General features: G+C 34.9%; 2 protein-coding genes and 1 long non-coding RNA gene across 12 annotated transcripts in view; 1 reads left to right on the forward strand and 2 right to left on the reverse strand.

Moving 5' to 3' along the window:
* Nucleotides 1–6,461, reverse strand: part of ecsit (ECSIT signaling integrator) — a 47,037-nt gene extending 40,576 nt beyond the window's left edge. For 2 of the 8 annotated variants that reach the window (XR_015494874.1, XR_015494873.1), the window contains exons 1-6: nucleotides 6,367–6,410; nucleotides 4,561–4,751; nucleotides 3,731–4,145; nucleotides 3,423–3,646; nucleotides 862–919; nucleotides 385–533 (exon numbers count right to left, since the gene is read on the reverse strand). Coding sequence is in view for 4 of the 8 variants with exons in the window: in NM_001242938.1 (NP_001229867.1) it covers nucleotides 385–533; nucleotides 862–919; nucleotides 3,423–3,646; nucleotides 3,731–4,145; nucleotides 4,561–4,698 (984 nt within the window). In the remaining 4 variants the exon portion in view is untranslated. 8 annotated transcript variants of the gene reach the window in all.
* A 319-nt stretch (nucleotides 6,462–6,780) lies between these two features.
* Nucleotides 6,781–19,906, forward strand: part of eml3 (EMAP like 3) — an 87,666-nt gene continuing 74,540 nt past the window's right edge. For all 3 annotated transcript variants that reach the window (XM_087260694.1, XM_087260695.1, XM_087260696.1), the window contains exon 1: nucleotides 6,781–6,998. In XM_087260694.1, coding sequence (XP_087116820.1) covers nucleotides 6,974–6,998 — 25 coding nt within the window. In that variant the 5' untranslated portion in view covers nucleotides 6,781–6,973. The remainder of the gene's footprint in view (nucleotides 6,999–19,906) is intronic.
* On the reverse strand, nucleotides 10,446–13,489 carry LOC147835943 (uncharacterized). The gene is made up of 3 exons (XR_015495490.1): nucleotides 12,266–13,489; nucleotides 10,736–11,561; nucleotides 10,446–10,599 (listed from the first exon to the last, which is right to left on the reverse strand). It is a non-coding gene; the product is annotated as an uncharacterized LOC147835943 (long non-coding RNA).

Genomic DNA, 19,906 nt, shown 5'->3' on the forward strand with positions numbered 1-19,906 from the left:
ATAATATTTAAAAACAATCATGCACAATTTATTTGAAAATTGATTTCCTTTGAGACATTATTAATGCAAACACTGTCGATTGATGTTTTTCAATTAATTAGATCTATCTTGGCTGAATGTATATATATATATATATTTTTTTTTTATTATTATTTTTTTATCCAAATTGTTAAACTAAGTTTCCATAATTATATAAGGCAGTAAAAACTCTTTAGTTTTGATAATAATAATAATAAAAAGAAATAGTACTTTTACTTATTTGTAATCAAACAAATGCAGCATTAGGGACCATAAAGGGCTTGTTTCAAAAGAACATCAAATATATGTAAATAATAATATATTAAGCAAATGTATTAAATGCCATCAGTAGCCCGATGCCAGTACCTTTTCCTCAGGAGGTATAGGGTCTGCTCTGAGCAGGTAGTAATGAACACACTTTTGCCTGAGCCACAGTGGATATGGGCCTTCCACAAACACAGGCTTGCAGGGATTGTGTTTGGCCAGAAGAGAGCGCTGGTCTGGACTCTGGATACCTGATAACATGAAAGATGCGATAGGCTCTTTTTCGTGCTTATTTCTCCAAACAATATCCAGAAATTAAAAATTAGTGGCATCTAGTTACAAACATTCTTCAAAGTATATTTTTGAGGTTTTTAACAGAAAAACAAAAAAGTATTCATAATAACTTTAGGGCAAGCAAATTATGTTCATTTGAGCTTTTGTTTTGTTGGATTTAAATAATTATAACTTGTATTAAAAAGACCCAAAGCATTTTGTTGATAAACAAATGAGATCTTTCATATTTTCAGTGGTAGTTAAAAGACATGGAAAACATTTAATGGTTAGACCTACAGTACATACCAACAATATGAGGACGTGTGATCTCTTCTCCTGTCTCTGTGATGTCTGTTGACGGATACTGCAAAGAGTAAAAGATAATAAATCACATTTATCAGACTGAAAGCCTTTATTATTTCCTAACATTGTGAAATACACACTACCAATAAAAGAATGAGACCGATGAGATACTTTTTAGCAGGAGGCACTTTAAATACAAAATACACTACAGTGATTTATAATGTTACTTAAATAGAAATAAACACTGTTTTCAATTGGATAATAAGAATTGTTTCTTAAGAACTAAATCTGGGTATAACAATGATTTCTGAAGGATCTGGAATAATGGCTGCTGAATATTCAGCATTGCATCTGGGTTTCTGCAGGTTTCTTTACGATTTTAAAGACTATTATGAAAGAAATTTTAGACGTATACAGGGCTAAACACTTAGGATTTTTTCTATTGGCCTGGTTACGTCTGTAAATCCGCTTGTTAAGTGGTGACGTGTTTGTGACGTATGTATACTGTTTCAGGGTCCAAGCCGCCATTCATTTGAGTGGAGAAATCATTAGTTTTATTGCCATCACACATTAAAGTTAAGTTTATATAAAATCAGTGTACACAACAATCTCTGGGCTTGCTCCTTAACAAATACCAAAATGTTAACAATTTATAAACAATGAATCACTTTCTGGCCATCGGATTTTAGACATGGACATATATTGCGATCGTGATTTTCGAAAGCATTAAATCGCTTTGTAAATGTTTATTATTACCATTTCATGAGTCTCCCCATTCAGTTGAATAGAGCGCTTGGACCCGGAAGCCGCTTCACGTGACGTCACACTTAACAAGCGGATAATTTTTGTGTTAATGGAAGATCATGTAATGGATGTGTTGCTTTAGTTTTCTAAATTAGATTAGCAAATTTATTTTGGAGAATTTTCTGTAAAACATGTCTTAACAGCTGTTTTGAATTGCTTTTCTTTGCAATAAAAAAACTTAAATATAAAAAAAAAAGTTGTCATGTGTCGGCCCGATATGTAACCCCACACGGAATCTGCGCGCACGGAATTCTGCAGATTTTTAGCCCATCATTCATTCTGTTTATTTACTTGTGTAAATGTTTGTAAATTTAGATTTATTCAGTTTTAAAATTAATTTTGTTGACTAATATGAAAATATTTATACGATTTATTTACAATACACTTTGCAAATGAATATTTTCAGTCTTTTAGTCGATATATGAGAGTCTTGCTTTGTTTACTAAATAAGTAGATCAAGATGGATTTGCATTGTAAACATTAAATTCAAGTTTAAAAGGTATCACTTTTTATTGCATATTTTAAGCTTTTAGTGATGATACTCCCAAAATCATTCCGCATAAATCCGCAGATTTGTACAAAAATTTTGGGCAGAAATAGCAAAAAATGTCCGCAGGTTCCATCTGGCCCAACCGGTAAGTTAGAACAGGTACATTAAGACCTGTTTAAAATGATTTAAGACCTACAACACAATATTTCAGTGAATTTACAATTTTTTAATGCAAAAAATGTGCTTTTGAAATTTAAGACTTAAAATTACATTTTAAAATATATTTAAATATAATTCTTTAAATCAGAATAAAATAGAAAATTTATTTAAAATTGAAATAATATTTCCAGGGTTTCCACACTTCATGAAAGTACTTTCCTTTCAGACATATCGATTTAAGGCCTAGAAAGTACTTAAAAACAACATAGATGCTACTTCAAGACATTATAATGTTGGAGTTATCCACGGCGCGAGTGAACTTGGTACAAATGGGTACATTACAGATCTGGACTTTGGCTGCTGACAAAATCTCCTTGTTTATTGCACAAAGAAATGATCAGGATCCAGAATGATTGCCTTGCTTTGTATAATTGATATTTGATACTGTATTCTGTTTTTGTTTTTATGTTAACTTCTATTCATTGTAAAGCCCAGTTTCAAGAGACCGCAGGGGAGGGGGGTGTTTTTTTTTTAATTGATATGTTTCATTATATAGGTTTTTCAGCCTGTATGTTTTGTTAACAATTAATAATAAAAAAATATATAAATAAAAATAATAATAAAAACAACATAGATGCTGGAAATTGCTTGAATTGGATTTGAAATTAAATTTGTTTATGGTGTTATTTCAACAAGTGTAATGTGCTGATGTCAAAAAAAAAAAAAAAATATTTAATTAAATGTAACTCTTATACAATAATAACGACAAATAATGCACATTTTATCAATATTTTAGAAACTGCATTTAAACATGTTATTAAAATCTTTAAAAACGACCATTTAAAACAGTCAAAATGTGAGAAAGTTACTCTGTGATTTGTATATTTGTAATGTAAATATTTAGTGTAAGTGAAATGATAAGTACAATAAGGACTTTCATGGTGCTACATACGCTGTGGTAAGAATTACAAAGGTGCTTGATTTAAAATGAATGGTGCTCAGGCAAAAAAAAAATCTTGAATGTGGTGTTCATGGAAAAAGCGGGAACCCTGTATATAACTACACTGTACTATTAAATAAATGCAGCACTGCTGAGCTTAAATAAACATACCTGGTAGATTGTTATTTTAGCATCCAGATCAGCAGCAATCCGGGTAAGACAGAACTGAGCGAGGTCTACTGGATCACTGGGGAGCACATGTGGGACGGGGTAAGGGTTTGTGTGCTTGAATTTAGGAAACCAGTACATGATACGCTGGAACTTCCTTATGGGATGACTCTTCTCCCCAAAAATCTGAACCAATAAAACCTTGGTTTCTATGTTTGGCATAACACCTGGCAAAATAATAAAAATGAAGAGTTGTCAAATCAACAACACAATTTATTCAGTTTCTATTATCTCAAATCAAAAACACACACCATAATTCTCCATCTGCTCCAGCACCTGGACTCCGCACTCTTGCTGCCGCGGGTAGTGGTTGAACATCCTCTGTATGAAGTTTTGTGGCACAAACACCTCTTTTGGAAACACATCCAGGAGTTTGTTGTAAACGGTAACGTCACATTCTACACCGAATTCAGGCATCTTTTTCAGGGCGGCGTATATAAACTCCACATGCCCTCGTCGCCGAATGTCCTTGCTTTTGAAAACATCCACCACCCTGTTAAATTCGACTTTGGTTTTTGAGTCTCCAGCAGCTCGGTCAAAAATATCATCATGTGTGACTAAAGTTTTGTCTTTATGATGCGTCTCATCTTCAACTAATTTTTCAATGTCTGTCCGATTTTGACGGTCCGTGGAACACACTGCACTGCGATGGAATGGCCTCAGGAGCTAAAACAAACAAACAAACAAACAAACAAACAAACAAACAAACAAACAAACAAACAAACAGAGGAGTTAAAGGGACAGTTCACTCAAAAATTAAATTCCGTCATTATTTTCTCACCCTTCACTTGTTCCAAACATTTCTTTCTTCTATTGAACACAAAGAAGATATTTTGAAGAATGCTTAAAACCTGTAACCATTGACTTCCATACTATTTTAGTTCCTACTATAGAGATCAATGGTAACCGGTTTTCAGCATTCTTCAAAATATCTTCTTTTGTGTTTAAGATTTTAAAGAAACTTATCAAGTTTGTAAACACTGAGTAAATAGTAGGTACATTTTCATTTTTGAGGGAACTATCCCTTTAATGCAGGCACCCATGATCTCAAATCCATCATTATTCAGAAGTAAACATGTACCTGGACGTAGATGTGCTGTGATCCAGGGGTTTGCAGATGTGCTCGGCCAGGCAGGATCACTTGCCGTACAGGTGTCCCCAAAAAATGGGAAAGGCACCTGACGCACTGCAACCGTAGCAGATGATGAGAGGCGCTCATGATGACGACATCACAAATCACTTCAGATCAATTACAGCTGTATTGAAATGAGCCTAAAAAGGAACAGCAGAAAGTATTAGAATATTTAACTCTTTGTGACAATGTATCTTAAAGTAATTAGAAATAACTTAATAACTACTTGGAAGTTCTCTGTTTCTCGAGAGTTTGTCATGATATACTGTTATGTTAAAGGGATGGTTCATTCAAAACTGTAAATCTGTCATTTCTTCACTCTTCACTTGTTCCAAAGTGGTTTGAATTGGACTTGAACACAAAGGAAGATCTTTGAAGAAAGCTGAAAACCTGTTCCTACTATAGAGGTCAGTGGTGACAGGTTTTCCAACTATAAAAGTTAATCGTGACAGGATTTCCTACTATAGAAGTCAATGGTGACAGGTTTTACAACTATAGAGGTCAATGGTGACAGGTTTTACTACTATAGAGGTCAATGGTGACAGGTTTTACTACTATAGAAGTCAATGGTGACAGGTTTTACAACTATAGAGGTCAATGGTGACAGGTTTTACTACTATAGAAATCAATGGTGACAGGTTTTACTACTATAGATGTCAATGGTGACAGGTTTTTCTGCTATAGAAGTCAATGGTGACAGGTTCTCCTACTATAGAAGTCAATGGTGACAGGTTTTCCTTCTATAGAAGTCAATGGGGACAGGTTTTCCTACTATAGAGGTCAATGGTGACAGGTTTTACTACTATAGAGGTCAATGGTGACAGGTTTTACTACTATAGATGTCAATGGTGACAGGTTTTCCTGCTATAGAAGTCAATGGTGACAGGTTCTCCTACTATAGAAGTCAATGGTGACAGGTTTTCCTTCTATAGAAGTCAATGGGGACAGGTTTTCCTACAATAGAAATCAATAGTGATAGGTTTTACTACTATAGAAGTCAATGGTGAAAGGTTTTCCTACTATAGAAGTCAATGGTGACAGGTTTTCCTACTATAGAAGTCAATGGGGACAGGTTTTCCTACTATAGAAGTCAATGGGGACAGGTTTTCCTACTATAGAAGTCAATGGTGAAAGGTTTTCCTACTTTAGAAGTCAATGGGGACAGGGTTTCCTACTATAGAAAATGGTGATAGGTTTTCCTACTATAGAAGTCAATAGTGAAATGTTTTCCAACTATACAAGTAAAAAGTGAATGGTTTTCCTATGATAGAAGTTAATTAAGTCAATGGAGACAGGTTTCAAGCTTTCTTCAAAATATTGCTTTTTAAATTATACTTTATTCTACTGAATTTCTTCCCCATTTCAAATAAAAATTCAATTTGGAACATAAAGAAATTGGATTTTCAAGTGGTCTCAATATTTATTAATAGAGGTATATCTGAATGATTCAATTTAAATCTATTAAAATTAATGATCATCACGTTATTGTGAAATCTATCTATCTATCTATCTATCTATCTATCTATCTATCTATCTATCTATCTATCTATCTATCTATCTATCTATCTATCTATCTATCTATCTATCTATCCTGGAAATTCAATGCCAAACAAGTGTAATGCATAATTATATAATACAACAATCACATTATGTATGGCTTTCGCATTTGGATTTTAGCATATTTATAATTGTCCGATATAAAAAGAGACCATAAATTACAAAACATGCGTAAATAATACTTTAAAACGTACTCACGATCCCTGAATTGACTCGGATCATTTTGCTGTCAAGTCTCCTTCAAACACGCACCGGCGAGTTTCCTGGTGCGCCATCCACAAAATTCCCCCTGAAACACTAGAAAGACGCATTCTCTCACATATTGGTTCCTATGTTATTCAATCCATCAACACTAGGTGGCAGAGATGTATCAAGTAAAAAAAACTCCCATCTGCAGCTGTCAAAGTTTTGTTTTTAGTTTGCTTTAAGCGGGGTTTTGGGAGAGGGAACGGAACAGCAGCGGATTAGCGCGATTTATTTCAGTTTCGCTTCGCCTGGGGAGAAGGATGAATTAGAAATCAACGTTTTTCACACGGACGCGGTTTCTGGAGTGAATCCAGGTTTTGAGCTGCACTTGCCTCCTCATGCGAAAGACAGATTCACTCTGTGCTCATTTCCTGGATTCGTGATTTCAGAGTTACAGCAACTTCTGCAATCCTCTCAGCGGCTCAGTGTTTATTGTGCGCGAGGGTCCCGCAAACACAAGGCAATGCTGCAGCTCACAGCACACACTGCCTTTCTGCCAATGGGACATACTCATATAATTCCACAATTGTGAAATCTGCAAGGAGTGTTTGATTTAGTCATGGATGGATCTACGAACAGTCTTGGTGAGTTGATAAATACTGTCACTTACTCTGTTTATGTCTTCGTAACATAAATATAAACGAGATCTTTTGTTTTTAACGTTTGTTGTTAAACCAACTTTTGTTTTTTTAGTTTGTTGTTGAGTTAACTAGTTCAGCAAAACACTTTGAACATAACGTTACCATTTCTGAGTTTGTTAAAATGCGAATGAAACAACGCTCGCCACTGTTGACATTTAAATATGCGGTTAAAACGGTTGAAACTAAACTAAACCGTAATTAAGTTTACTTTATTTAACGAATATAGACTTTTTATATGTATATTTAGTTGTTTTATTGTATATGAAGCGTGTGTGTGTAAGTGCAGGGTGTAACAGTTACTGACACTGTATCTCAAGCTTCCCTCATAGAAAAAACACCATGGTAACAGAGTTTCCGACAACGGTTACTGTAATTATTGTATTATTGCGTTCACGATTGTTTGATTTGAGCTATAAGAGTAGCTTAAGCAAGTCTAAACTTGATTGTTGGTCTCGTAATGTGGCCAGACAGGCTGGTGTTTAGTTGGGAGCTCTGGCTAACTGAAATGTGTCTTAAAAAAATCAGAAAACAGGCCTGACCAGCGTAAGAATGCATGCAATACTTCTTAAACCACTGGCTTTAGCTAAATTAAACACTAATTCTGATAGCTTATTATATACTGTAAAACCCAACAGTCAACTGTATCAAATTAAATGAGTGTAGTTAACTCAAAATTTATTTAAAAAAATTATTTCTACTCAATTAAAAAGAGTTTTAAACTCTCGGTAATGTGTTAATTAAGTACCTCATTACTTAAACTTAAAAAGAGTAAGTTCACAGTACTCATAAAGATTACTTTTTTTTTTTACTCAAATGGTTTGTAGCAGTCAGTGTCCCCAAACTGTTTAAGCTGCCTTAACTTACTGTGTTTATAGTAGTCAATTGGTTTGAGTTCTCTTTAATTATTTGATTTTTACCGTGCTCAAATTTCTTTGTTTACTCAAATGTATTAAGTTCATAGTACTCGGATTAGTTTTTATCTTTAATGGTTTGTTGCGTTCGGTTTACTCAAATGGTTTGAGTTACCTCAACTTTTTGGGTTTTACAGTGTATTAAAAGGCAGTGTGTGTATTATAGTAATAAAACTTCAACTTTTTTGGTAGTAGTTTGGTAATACATGCTTCAGTGAATCAAGTTTATAAATGTATTTAACTTACATCTGAGTTATTAATAAAATGTATACGTTTTTAGTGTTTTAAGGGATATTCAATGACTATTTTAGACGTTATTGTAGGTCAAACTATACAAATCATGTGTCTAATTTTTCTTTTTTAGGCTACATGCAGATAAAAACACCTATTTTACAAGAAAAGTGTTTTGTAAATACTTAAGATGTCTATCAGTGCTCTAGAACTGCCAGTTTCAGACTGATATGATATTTTCCTAGCATTGTTTGGTGCATTATGCATTCATAATGGTATCCATCGTTATATGTATAATATTTATATTATACCTTTTTAACTTTTAATATTTAAGATCAGAGATCTCCCCCCCCCCCATACCTTTGTTTTGATGTCCTCCAGAGGGGGATCAAGCGTTAATTAGTGGGGTCAATCCCCCCAAAACACTAAGAGGCTCATTTGAATGTATTCAATATTTCACACTAATTGTAGAAACTATGGATTTTTGTGAAAAGCTGTTATTTTTATTGCTTTTTATAGTGTTTTGTGCAAACTTTTGCACTGTTGGGTTTGGATTTGTTCTACATTTTGCTGGGATGTTGTTGCTTTAATGACACACCTACACCTACAACAACAACAACAACAACAGCTGCAGTTCATTGCATCATTTCTATCAACAGAAAACAACAGAAAAAGAAAATTCTCACTTCCTCTGTTGGCCTGATGGCTGTTTCTTATCTTACTTTGATTGTTTCTGAAATAGTATGGCAAGCCGCTTTAACAGTTATTTGTTAGAACTGACTAGTATCTTGATTGTTTTTATTTTTTTAGGTCTATAATAGTTTTATTTTTAAATAATTTATGAGACCATGCAGGCTCGTAGCCAGTCTGGTGAAAGGAGTGGTTCTTTTTTCTCAAAAAGTGGAGTTATCAGCAGTTATTTTCCATTTAATTATGAGATTTAAATACTGCATTTTAGTGCCATTTTTAAGCACTATTTTTAGTAGGAATAGCTTGTCGGATAGTCATCATAACCAAATTTTTTGATGTACCAAAAAATTTAGAATAAAGAAATGTAGAAAAAAGACCTATTTTTAAATTTATTACATCATATATCATTAAGAATAAAAGGAAATCTGTTAAAGTTTTCAACTAAAAACTGTTGCCTATTGTCATTTATTAGGCAAATAACAAACTGGCCAGCACATTCAACTGAATTTTGCTATTTTAACAAAAATAATAAAAATATTTTTAATGAAAGTTACTTGTAAAATTTTTTATTTTTTTTAATTTAAAAACAATACAGTAGCGAAAGAAGACTTCTCTTACAGTGTGTCAGATTGTATATTTTCTTGCACAGCTGGATGTTGGACTTATGACACATATTTGTTAGAATTGGCCAAAACTGATTAGCTGAAGTCCCACCGAAGCGGCAGCCAACAGAGGAGTCTGCTTGGTCTTAAAGCCTTCTCCGATGGGTTATTTTTTACTATTTATGATGTAATTGCAGTCAAAATAGGACAGATGAGCTTATTATGGCACAAATTCTGGACCTTTGTCAGTAAGGGGTGGGTCTTCCGAACCATTCAAACCCCTCCTGTCTACTGGCCTGCCCTGTTACAGTATCTAACCTAATACTTGCTAGTAGGGCTGCACAATATGAGCATTGATATCGCAATGTGTGCGCCCGCAATAGTCACATCGCAAGATATGCAATGTTGAGTTGTGATTATAGATGACCAGAAACCACAGGTCAAAAACACAAAAGATTTGTGGAGGCGCTGCAGGATTGAACTATAATAGAGTAAAAGTTTTTCAGCTGCATGCGTTTTTAGGGTCTGTTGTACATGCCAACTATTGATTGGAAAGTCTATATAGTTAGGTTTAAAGAGAAATTTTGATTCTGGGATTTTAAAACATGCTTCTAATAACATCCGGTATCTATGTCCCGTGAAGAGCTTTAAATTGTTTATTTTTTCTTTTTTATTGCTTGAACTGACAATACAAAAAATTCAGAACGAAGTCCATGGGATCACAGACAGATCTTTAAAAAAAGGTAAATAATATACATAGTCATAAGAAAAACAATAATCACAAAAGCATACAAATAACATTAGACGGAGAGAGAGAGATATAAAATAAGAAATAAAATATTTTTAAAAATAATAATAATAGTATTGATAATAATAATAAAATAACAATAATAACAATTAAAAAATTACTAGTTTTTATCACAGCTCTGCCAGTGAGAGTGGATGAGCTCAAGCACATCAAATGAAAAGCATCATAAGGGGGGCGGGGCATGGCAGATTCTAGAGAGCATTTGATTGGTCAAGATTTGATGAGAAACTGAAGTATGAGGGGGCGAAAAAAAAATCGTTAATACATTCAGACGGAAGTGAATTAAATGCAAATTTTTGTCACTGTTTTAGAGCACACTAGCTAAGATATTCTTAAAACTGAACTATCTCACTATCCTGAAACTAACATCTAAATTTTTTTACAGGACCTTTAAGTTGTTTCTATAGCAAACAATATAAATATTAAATGTGTGTTCACATCACATTTGTAGTAATTCAGTTTCCTAGGTTTGTTTGGTTAGAACAAAAAAAAAGATGCATTTAGTCCAATTTTAGTTGAATTTGTCTTTTTAAAGAGCAAACCTAAAGATACAAAACAAACCTAAAGATACAAAAAGAAAAAGCAGCCTTTATGGGACCTCTGAAAAATGGCAGCACTCACACTTATTTAAAATTAACTGCACTTACAAAACTGCAGAATTGGTTTAAATCAAGCCTATCTATCATAAAAAGTAACAATCAGTCAAACTGAAAAACATACCCATTGCTATTAGATTGCTTTTTTAGACTTTTAACACAAAGTGTATGAAAATATATACTATTTATAAAAAAAGCAATGTTTAAATTGTACCGTAGCTTGTTTGTTGTTTAGACGGCATTGTTAGTTATAACAGTGTTGTCGTCGTGTGTGATATTGCTTGCAGTGTAGGTTTTCAGTGCTAAATGGATGTCTGTAGCGGTGACACCACATGTGCTTTTGTTTTGTTTACTGTCTGTTAGCATGCTGGGCCAGCGGTAAGCAGTAAATGTCATGGAGGAAGCCCTCTGGCATCATGCTTTTACCACAGATGCTTAATTTCTCCCAGCTTGTCTTTTTGTGATGGGCTTTCTGTCTATCTCGTATGCCTCAAAGACAAGAAGTTCATGATGATTGCCAAAAATAGCAGAGAATTGATTGGTGCAATTACAGTGATTGACAAGTTGACAGTGTGTCATAGTGTCTGGCTTATGGTTTAATAGCATGGTGGAAGCATTTTTTTGTTTGTTAGTCTGTAAATTTAAAATAAAGAGCATAGAACTTAAATCTGACGTTACATAAACATTCAACCCAGGCTCACTCTGAAAATGTAGTCCCGTGGATGTTTCTGGAGACCGTGAAATACGTCCCGGGAGGTACATATGGCTGCATTTAATTTTTTTTAAGCGAACGCTATGGGGCGGTATGACGCTGTTCCCATTCGCGCTCACCGGCTGACCGTTTACCTCCGCGTGGAGGGCTTTTCTGCCGCAACCAGTTTGTCCGGTCAGCTCATCGTGTATGTCTGCAGACTTCAGATGCAGAGAGGAAGAGTTGACCACGGCCACCGGGTTCGAGTCCGAGGAAGAGCTGTTCCAGAAATCAGGTAAGACAAATTAGAATCTAAAAAATAAAGTGAACGAGTTCAAAACAGGGTGAGAACGTGGTGAAATCCGAAAACGTGGTTAAAAAAACAGACGAGGGCTTTTCTTTTTCTAGACGGCTTTTCTAAGTTGTTTCTCGGTTTAGGGAAGTGAGTGGGCGAGCGGGTCAATCGGTAAAACTAGTTACGTTCAGGGAAGGAGGAGGGTGGGTCAGCCGATTGGGCGGTCGCACAGTCAATCATTCAGTCAGTCAGACAGCGGCCTCTGGTGGGTTCACGCGAGAACAGCGCGAGCGCGAATGGCACTCGCGAGAGAGATTCGAGATATAAAAAAGCGCACACAACGGCCTCTCGCGGATTCGCGAAACAAAAACTGCAAAAATACGTACCTCCCGGGACGTATTTCGCAGTCTCCAGAAACGTCCACGGGACTATGTTTTCAGAATGAGCCTGGGTTGTATACATTACATGATAATGTGTTTCCAGTAGAATTTGTTTAAAGCTTTTATATATATGATTGTAAATAGTTTTATATAGGTTTCTAAGGCCCTGTCCTCAGGAATATTGGTATTTTGTAAAATGCAGTGTTTTTCTATGAGGTTTGGCCTATCGTTCACATGAAAACGCAGTAGGTTATCAGGTGACCAAAAATAAAACTTTCTGAAAACTCTGGCCAGGGTGAGGTTTTTCCAAAACTCCAGTTACAGTGCGGTCGTATGACCACAAAACTGAGTTTTACATCATAACATGTGGTAGTGATGTCGGCACAAGTAGCTGCTCGAGGAGACTGCTCTTTAAAGGGTTTTAAAACCCTTTTCAAACTGTATCGTTTAGACCTGTATAATTTTTTTATATTAAATGTAATGCAGTTTAGCTACTTGTGGATGTTTTCGTGAGCCAGCTGTGGTAGCTTGGCAACAGAGTCGTGGCGTCAACACACAGAATCTGTCAGCACGGTTGTTTAACCATGCCAAAAATTTTGGGCTGAGAACGGTTTGTAATCGTGCTGCGCCATTCTGGGCTCAGTGGAGAAACAACCGTAACCGTACCAAAGTGTTCTTAGAACCGTTTGGCACGATAGTGGAAAAGAGGCTAATGTGTTAGTGGGACAGTACAGTAGGCTACAAGTGTGTGTCAAACATTTTGGTGAACTACATTTATTTGGGTTGGTTATATGTTTGAAAGAAATAGAAAATGTTCACTTTAGCGATGGCGAGGATTCATTTAAATGGCACAAGATGCCATCTGACAAAGATACCTCGCAGGAGTTTTTTTCTTTCCCATTTAATGGCATTTTTTAAATAATCAGTCAAGGAGGTGGTGCTGATCGACAGCAGTATTAGTTCAAAGATGTTAAAAGCAAGTAAAACAGATGAAAACTACCGTTTCAAAGCTGTCTAATTGTGAATCATTTATAGGTATTAACTGCCGACCGGAAGTTCTTAGCATTCTCCTTGCACATACACGGAAAGCATAATGGGTAATTTTGTGTTCTAAGAAAAAGGTCTATACTTGTCAACATTGGGATATAAAAATACGGGATACACCCCCAACAGCCGTTACAAATATGTGGAGGAAATTTGCTTCAAATGATAGCATACATAACAAACATTAAAAAAGAAAAAAGAAAATTCAATATTAGCCTATTAAAATCTATTTGCTGGTCATATCAGTGTTATCGTACGTGTTAAAGGTTTAAAAGGTTGGTCATTTTTTTTTACTTTAATTAATTAATTAATTAATTTAATTTATTTTAATTCAGCGATTCTTCCGCGTATCACTAGAAGAAATCCTGCGTACCACTAGTGGTATGTGTACCACAGTTTGAAAACCACTACTCTAAATGAAAGATAACATTGGATTATTTTAACAATAATCAATATGTGTCATCTTCCGCTCTAAGCACAACTAATGCATTATGGATGGAAATGGTTTCTCTGACTGCAGGAACTTTATTTTTCATTGCTGATAATACTGATACATTATGCTAGTTTCCCAGGAAATTATGACCTTATGCTCTTGTTCACATGGAATGGAAATAGTGTTGCATTCACAGACATTCAAAGCAATAATTCAATTTAATGTATACATAAAAGCTGCAACTTTGGATGAAAACATAGCCAGTGATACTAAAATAACACCGCAATGTCCAGTTTGTTAGATGGTTTTAAATAGTCTTGGGTTTGGAAGATGTCAAGTACATGAATTAATCCTTCTTGCTAGTCTTTATGAATGTTTAGTTTTTGAGATGAGAGACAAAACAAAGTTTCTTTTATAACTAACGTTCTCAACACAAACAGATCTGAATAGGCTTGGATGAAAATTTGGAATGAATCCGTCTCATTTGTTTCTGTTTATCCTGTAGTGTCAAATAAACGTAGCTGACGAAATTGTTTGGAGAAACACAATAAAACCTGCCAGCTAGTTTCTTCAAATAAACCACCAAGGGTTTTGTATCAGGCTCCTTTTCACATTGTGGGAGGTGAGAATTGTTATGCTTGAGAAGTGTGTGAGTAAGAATGAAGATGCAGGGGCGGACAGTGCCGTACAGGAAGCCCCGTCGTACCCATGAACGGTGCGACGCAGTGCTGACAGGAAAGAGCGCAGAGAAAGGTGGGCGAGCTGAAGAGTAGAAGTATCACACAGGGCTTATAATACTTTCGTTTATCATATCAAGGCTCAAAGTGAAAACATGCCTGCTCAAATTAGAATTTGATTAATATCATGCTTTCTGGTTGGACAGATTTACGCCAAGGTTTGTTGAAATTGCTGCATAATCAATGATTGGCAAATGTTGCACAGGCTTGGTTCAGCTAAACTGTTTTGCATGGAGCATATGGTTTTGTAAACCACGGATGAAATGTAGTCTCTCATGAGTGTGTGATTTATTTTTAGAGTTTTATTTATTTTAACATCTTTAGTTTATTTGGGCTTGCAGATGTATGCACTTTTACTCTGGAATCACGATCACTCTATGAATGAACATTTCATGGCATTACTCAGAGCTGTTCGATTTGGACCATGTCTACATGAACACAGGTATTTTCAAAACTGCACTCTCAGAAATAAAGGGACAAAATCTCTCACAAAAGGTACATTTTTGGTCCTAACACGTGATTAAAGGAAAATTACATATGTTTACCTCATTAGGCCTGTCACAATAAACAATATATAGACACATCGACATAACCTCAATCATTTTTGGTGATGCAATATGTATCATCCATACATAAAAACAAATTCTAGCAACATTTTAGCTGATTGCAGAACATGTCAGTGTCAGTATGGTTAAAAAAAGCACTACTTTTTAGTGTAAATTACTATAGTAGATTTTCATGTGGGTGCCTGACAACTGAAAATACATCTGAAAGCAGATATCGCGGCTTCTGTTACTTTTTACCTTGCACTTTGTTGTTAATATTTATCATTAATATTTACTATTATTAGTCTATTACGATGTTAAAATTCATTAACTCATTGTCTTATCGGTCCCTTTATTAATCTGGGGTCGCCACAGCGGAATGAACCTCCAACTTATCCAGCATATGTTTTACACAGCGTATACCCTTCCAGCTGCAACCCATCACTGGGAAACACCTATACGCTCTCATTCACACTCATACACTATGGACAATTTAAAACCGGACTATGGAAACCGGAGCACCCGGAGGAAACCCATGTGAACACAGGGAGAACATGCAAACTTCACGCAGAAACGCTAACTGGCCAGCCGAGGCTCAAACCAGTGTCCTTCTTGCTGTGATATCTTCTTTTGATTTGCATGTCTTTTTAAAAATGTCTCAATCTTGCCGAGTAGGCTTGACAAATCTTCTGATCTGCTTAATAAAGTTGAAAGTACATAAAACTTTCATTTTTATGAGATACACCTTTGGCTAGTTTCAGGTTGGACCATTTCTGCAGTCATAATTGCCTTAATTCAGTGCCATAGATTCATCAAAGTGCTAGAAAAGTGCTACAGACATGATAGCATCACATAGTTGCTGCAGATTTGTTGACTGCACGTCCATGATGGAAATCTCCTGTTTCAGCACTTCCTAAAGGTGCCCTGTTGGATTGAGATCTGGTGTGGTTAGACATGAGATGATAACCAGTTTCAAGGTTTACAGTGGTTTCGGAAAAGTCAAGGTTTTAAAACCGCTGGATTCTGGAATTATCTGCTATATCATTCCAAAGGTATATGTAAAGTTTTTCTAATGTGTTTTTTTATGTGTTGTAAAGAAATCTGTGCTTTTAAAACTATTAAAGACAGCAGATTAATGATTTGTTTGATTTATTTGGTCTGACAAGTTTACTGTTCCAAAATATTTCCTAAAATAAAACATATTGTGTTCAAGTTGTTGTTCATGTTCAAATTTAGTTTTTTTTTACTCAGACATTTAAAAAGGCCCATGCCTAGGTGTGGTTACTGTGGAGGCCATTTAAAGGGTTAGTTCACCCAAAAATTTAAATTCTGTTATTAATTACTCTTCCCTCATCTTGTTCCAATGTCCTTAGACAAGTTAAGATACTTTAGATCGGTGGTCCCCAACTCTTTTACCACCGCAGACCAATGCTTGACAGTTTTACCGTTGACCGGGCGGTTGCTAGGCAACCATCAACCGTTTTCGGTGACAAGCTGACAAAACATTGCTGCCACTCTGATACAAGTTTTATTTATGGAGAAAATTACAAAGCACTACAGTGTTTGGGTGTTCTGTGTTTGCCTGAGATAATTAGTCTACTGAAATGAGTGTATTCTATACAAGCTGAAGCTGATTGGTCAGTTCTTGTCAAGTGACTAAGCAAGCCGCGCACCTCTGTTGTAAATAACGAACTTGCGCGAACGCTAGAAAAGTTGTGATATGCGAACAACCCCTAAAAGTCCGCCGTCATTTGCGATCTCCAGCAGTTGATCTTCTTCTTGCACAGACATGCTGGATTCGCATGATTTATTGACAAATGGGTTGTGGATCTATTGCTTGGCAGTTGGTGGGTCCTTCATTGGGCCTTGTCCTCCTCACAAAGAAACGTTCCAAAGACGTCTGTTTTCTACTCATTTTGCTGCTTGTGAGTTAAATTTGGGTGCTCAAGTGACCGAGATGTAAGCGAGAAAACATGGTCACTTTTCAAAATAAAAGATTGGTCAGTCTCAGATAGTAAATAAAACAGAAATAATTACTGATTTCTTGTGCGGCCCGGTACCAATTGATGCATGGTTCAACAGTAATCATACAAAGCTCTAAAAACTACTCTGTGTGTGCCAAAATAAATAGTTTGCTAATGTTCTTTCTTCAGCCAGGCCAGGTCCTAATATGCATTTACTACGAGCAATATGATGCTTGTTTTTTGCACCGCTGACTCAATGGCAATACATGTTGTACTGTCCATATAGTATATGTGTTCTTGGAGCTTCATATGATTACAGCTGAACCACTGAAGCCACATGAAATCTTTTGACGATGCTTTAGTTTGCTGTTATCTGACAGGAGCATAGGTCTCTTTTCTTTCTTCTGCTGCTGTAGATTCAAGGTTTAAAGTGTTGTGCATTCAGATATTCAGCAAACCTCAATTGCAAAGAGTGGTTACTTTAGTTACTATCGCTCAAAGTCTTTCTATCAGCTCAAACCAGTATAGCCATTCTTCATTTTTCCCTGACTGACTAAATTTATTGATTTGCTTTCATGTGATTAGCTGATTAGATACTTGAGTTAACAAGCAGTTGAAGAGGTATGCATAATAAAGTGGCCGGCAGCACGCATTAGAGGCTTGTTCATGCTGTTGGATTTTTAATAATCTTTTAGGATTGTAGCTTTTCCGACATTCACAAACATGATAACCACATGTTTGAGGGCCTGAGACGCGGAGCACAGATGCTCTTGATTCTAGAGGTCATTAATAATATAATAACACTAAGAATAAGATGGTTAAGGCGTTTTAGATTGACCAAAACAACATTTCAGCTGTTTTACAGGGTGATCATCACATGATCTCTTATAACAAAATCACATGAGTTTTTTAATGCGCATACTGGAATTTGTTTGGTAAAAGTGTTTTCATCGTAGTTTATGTGCATCTTATCGATTAGAAAGTTTATCCTGTAGGGCTGCTCGATTATGGGAAAAACCATAATCACAATTATTTTGTTCATAATTGTAATCGCGATTGTTCAAAACGATTATCAGTTAAAGTAAAAATTATTCGCCTTTCTGTGAATTTTTTTAATATATAAATATTTCCCAAATGATGTTTTACAGAGGAATTTTTATACAGTATTTCCTATAATATTCTTCGTCTGAAGAAAGGCTTATTTGTTTTATTTCGGCTAGAATAAAAGCAGGTTTAAATATTTTGAAACCCATTTTAATAGATTAATATTGTTAGCCCATTTAAGCTATATATATATATATATATATATATATATATATATATATATATATATATATATATATATATATATATATATATATATATATTTTTTTTGATTGTCTGCAGAAGATACTACTGTTACAATGACTTGCCTAAATACACTAGTTAAGCCTTTGAATGTCACTTTAAGCTGAATACTAGTGTCTTGAAGAATATCTAGTAAAATATTATTTACTGTCATCATAGCAAAGATAAAAGAAATCAGTTATTAGAAATAAGTTATTAAATCTGTAATGTGCTTTATACATCTTTACTGTAAGGACAAAACTTTAGCTACAAAAGTCCTTCAGTCAAGAGCAGTGGGGGATTTTCTCCTTTTGTTGTTTGATCAATAATAAAAACATGCTGCAGCAGGAGTATTGCGCGCTGTCTCTTTAAGAATAGTGCGGGTCAGATATGGTTTCTCTTTCACGTGTCTTTTGATGCTCAACTTGTTTGTTTATTACACAAATAAGGGTTAATATGAATAATCTCTAAACACCGCGCTTTGACACAAATGTGCATGTATTTGACCATTTAAGCGTTCACATTAAGATGGCCTTAGATGAACAGCATGTGCTCTTTCGTGCTTTTAAAAATATTAAATGATGCGCATCCCGTGTTGCAAAAGGTACATTACAGTACATGCTTCTAGTTGTTTTAACGAGGAACTGAGCTTTGCAGAGCAACAAATGTGTACAACTGGAAAGGGGGCGGTATATGATGGAATAATCGTTTATCTCGATTTATGGTTTTTCATAATCGTTAAAAGCTAAAATCGAAATGGAAACCGGATTTTCGATTAATTGCACAGCCATACTACTCAGTTATGCGCATGTTTTTTATCCGCATTTTCAAAATTTATGTGCATCTTTACTTTTCCATGAACCGTTTTTTTTATCCGCATGTCCAAAATGCGCATAAAAATAGGTGGATGGAAATGTAGCTAATGACACGTTCAGTAACTCACATTTTAAAATAATGCCTCACTGCAAATATAAACATATGAAGCATTAATTTTACTCAGAACATCCTTTGATACTAAAGCAGAAAAAAATGTATATGTCCCTGAGGTGGTTTGAAGTTGTCGAACTTATTACATAATTAGGTTCAACGATTAATCTTATCGGTTCTTGGTTTGACGCTTGTCATGATAAGGAATTTTTGTTGAGCAAGATTTTGTCACAAAAATTGTTGCAATAAGCGATGTTATTGTATTTAATATTAGCAATATTATTTATTTAATGCAATGATTATATAATGATTATATAATAGAATAATAATGCAAATAGTAGACGGGGTGGTATAAGACTCTGACGGTATGATAACCTTGGGTAAAAATGTCACGGTACCGCGATATAATGGTATTGTAATTACTGCGCTAAAAATATGTTATTTTTAAATGTCTGGGTAAAAATAAAACGTTTTCCCCCATTGAACATGGTATATATATATATATATATATATATATATATATATATATATATATATATATATATATATATATATATTTTTTTTTTTTTTTTTTTTTTTAACATTTAAAATATTTTTAAACAATAAATATCAGGCTAAATAATTTAAATAACTCATGGACTTCTGCTGCCCTAATTAGTTTTAAAAACAGA

This window comes from Danio rerio, chromosome 7 (genome assembly GCF_052040795.2).
Source record: "Danio rerio strain M-AB ecotype USA chromosome 7, GRCz13ab, whole genome shotgun sequence".
NCBI classification, from domain to species: Eukaryota; Metazoa; Chordata; class Actinopteri; order Cypriniformes; family Danionidae; genus Danio; species Danio rerio.